The 1,484-nt window shown below is 40.9% G+C and overlaps 1 protein-coding gene across 1 annotated transcript; it reads left to right on the top strand.

Moving 5' to 3' along the window:
• Nucleotides 1-234: 234 nt before the first annotated feature.
• LOC137021853 (octapeptide-repeat protein T2-like) lies at nt 235-1,098 on the top strand. Its single transcript, XM_067388831.1, has 2 exons — nt 235-360; nt 640-1,098. The coding sequence occupies exons 1-2, from the start codon at nt 235-237 to the stop codon at nt 1,096-1,098; spliced, it is 585 nt and encodes a 194-aa protein (XP_067244932.1).
• The last annotated feature ends 386 nt before the right edge of the window (nt 1,099-1,484 follow it).

Below are 1,484 nucleotides of genomic sequence, written 5' to 3'. Positions count from 1 at the left end.
CTAAGGGAAAAAATGATGGAAAGAAATGTGGAAAGTAAGTGTGAAAGGAAGAAAGGGCAGAAGAAAGCGCAAGGATGTGATAAAAGAAGGATAGAGGGACAAAAAGACAAGGACGTTTAGAAAAAAGTACACAAGTGTGAAGCGAAGTGTAAAAGAAGGAAATGGCAGAAAAAGAACAGAAGTTAATGTTAAATGAAGTGTTGACAACAAAAGGTAGACCAGAAAGAAGTGTGAATGGAAGAGCAGAAGGAGGGAAAGGTAGAAGGAAGTGTAAAAGGAGGTGAAGAAGGAAGGGATGATGGAAAGAAATTCATAAGTGTGGAAGGAAGGAAGAAAGGGCAAAAGGAAATGTACAAGGAAGTATGGATGACCAAAGGCAGTGCAGAAAGAAGGACGTGCATAAGGAATTTTGAAAGGAAGGAAATAAAAAGCAGAAGGAAATGTGAAATGACATATGGACAATGAAAGGCAGAGCAAAAGGAAATGTGAATGTAAGAGCAGAAGGAGGGTAAGGTGGAAAGGAAGTGAAAAAGGAAGAAAATAAGAAAAGGAAGCATGTATGATGTACGGCAGTGCAGAAAGGAAGGAAGAACAGAAAAAGAGCAGAAGGAAATTAAGTGAAAGTATGGATGACGGAAGGCACTGCAGGAAGACGAAAGTGCATACGGAAGTGATAAAGGAGAAAAAGTGCAGAGAAGTGCAGAAGGAAGAAATGCTGGAAAGAAATGCCAACGTGAGGAAGGAAGGAAGGAAGGAAGGAAGGAAGGAAGGAAGGAAGGAAGGAAGGAAGGAAGGAAGGAAGGAAGGAAGGAAGGAAGGAAGGAAGGAAGGAAGGAAGGAAGGAAGTGTGAAAGGACGTATAGAAAAAAGTGGGCCGTGCAGAAAAAAGGAAGTGCGGAAGGAAGTGTGAAAGGAAGGAAGGAAGAAAAGAAATGCAAAAGTGAGGAAGTAAAGAAGGAAGGGAAGAAGAAAGAGCAATACATAGGAAGGAAGGAAGGAAGGAAGGAAGGAAGGAAGGAAGGAAGGAAGGAAGGAAGGAAGGAAGGAAGGAAGGAAGGAAGGAAGGAAGGAAGGAAGGAATGTGAAAGGATGTATTAATGATAGAATACAGTGCAGAAAGAAGGAAATGTGGAACGAAATGGCAGAAAAAGAACAGAAGGTAATGTGAAATGAAGTATGGACAATGAAAGGTAGACCTTCCACCTTTCTCTCCTTCTGCTCTTCCTTTCACACATCTTTCTTATATGTAAAGGATGAAAGAAAGTGTAGAAGGAAATAAGTGTGTAAAGAAGGAAGATAAGAAGGAAGTATAGAAGTATTGCAGATGGATGAATCCAGCTGGTGATGTTAGCTCAAACAAAACATCTTCAAATTCCCTAAGGATGTATCTAGCTGCATGCAGTGACCTGAAAACTTTAACCTGCCATGAGTAAATATGCACTTTGCAAATGCTAAAGGTGGTGGTTCAGTCCCAGGAGACACTG

The sequence above is a fragment of the Chanodichthys erythropterus genome, chromosome 6 (assembly GCF_024489055.1).
Source record: "Chanodichthys erythropterus isolate Z2021 chromosome 6, ASM2448905v1, whole genome shotgun sequence".
Lineage (NCBI taxonomy): Eukaryota > Metazoa > Chordata > Actinopteri > Cypriniformes > Xenocyprididae > Chanodichthys > Chanodichthys erythropterus.
The sequence above is the reverse complement of the archived record's forward strand: the minus strand, read 5'-3'. Positions and strand labels throughout refer to the sequence as shown.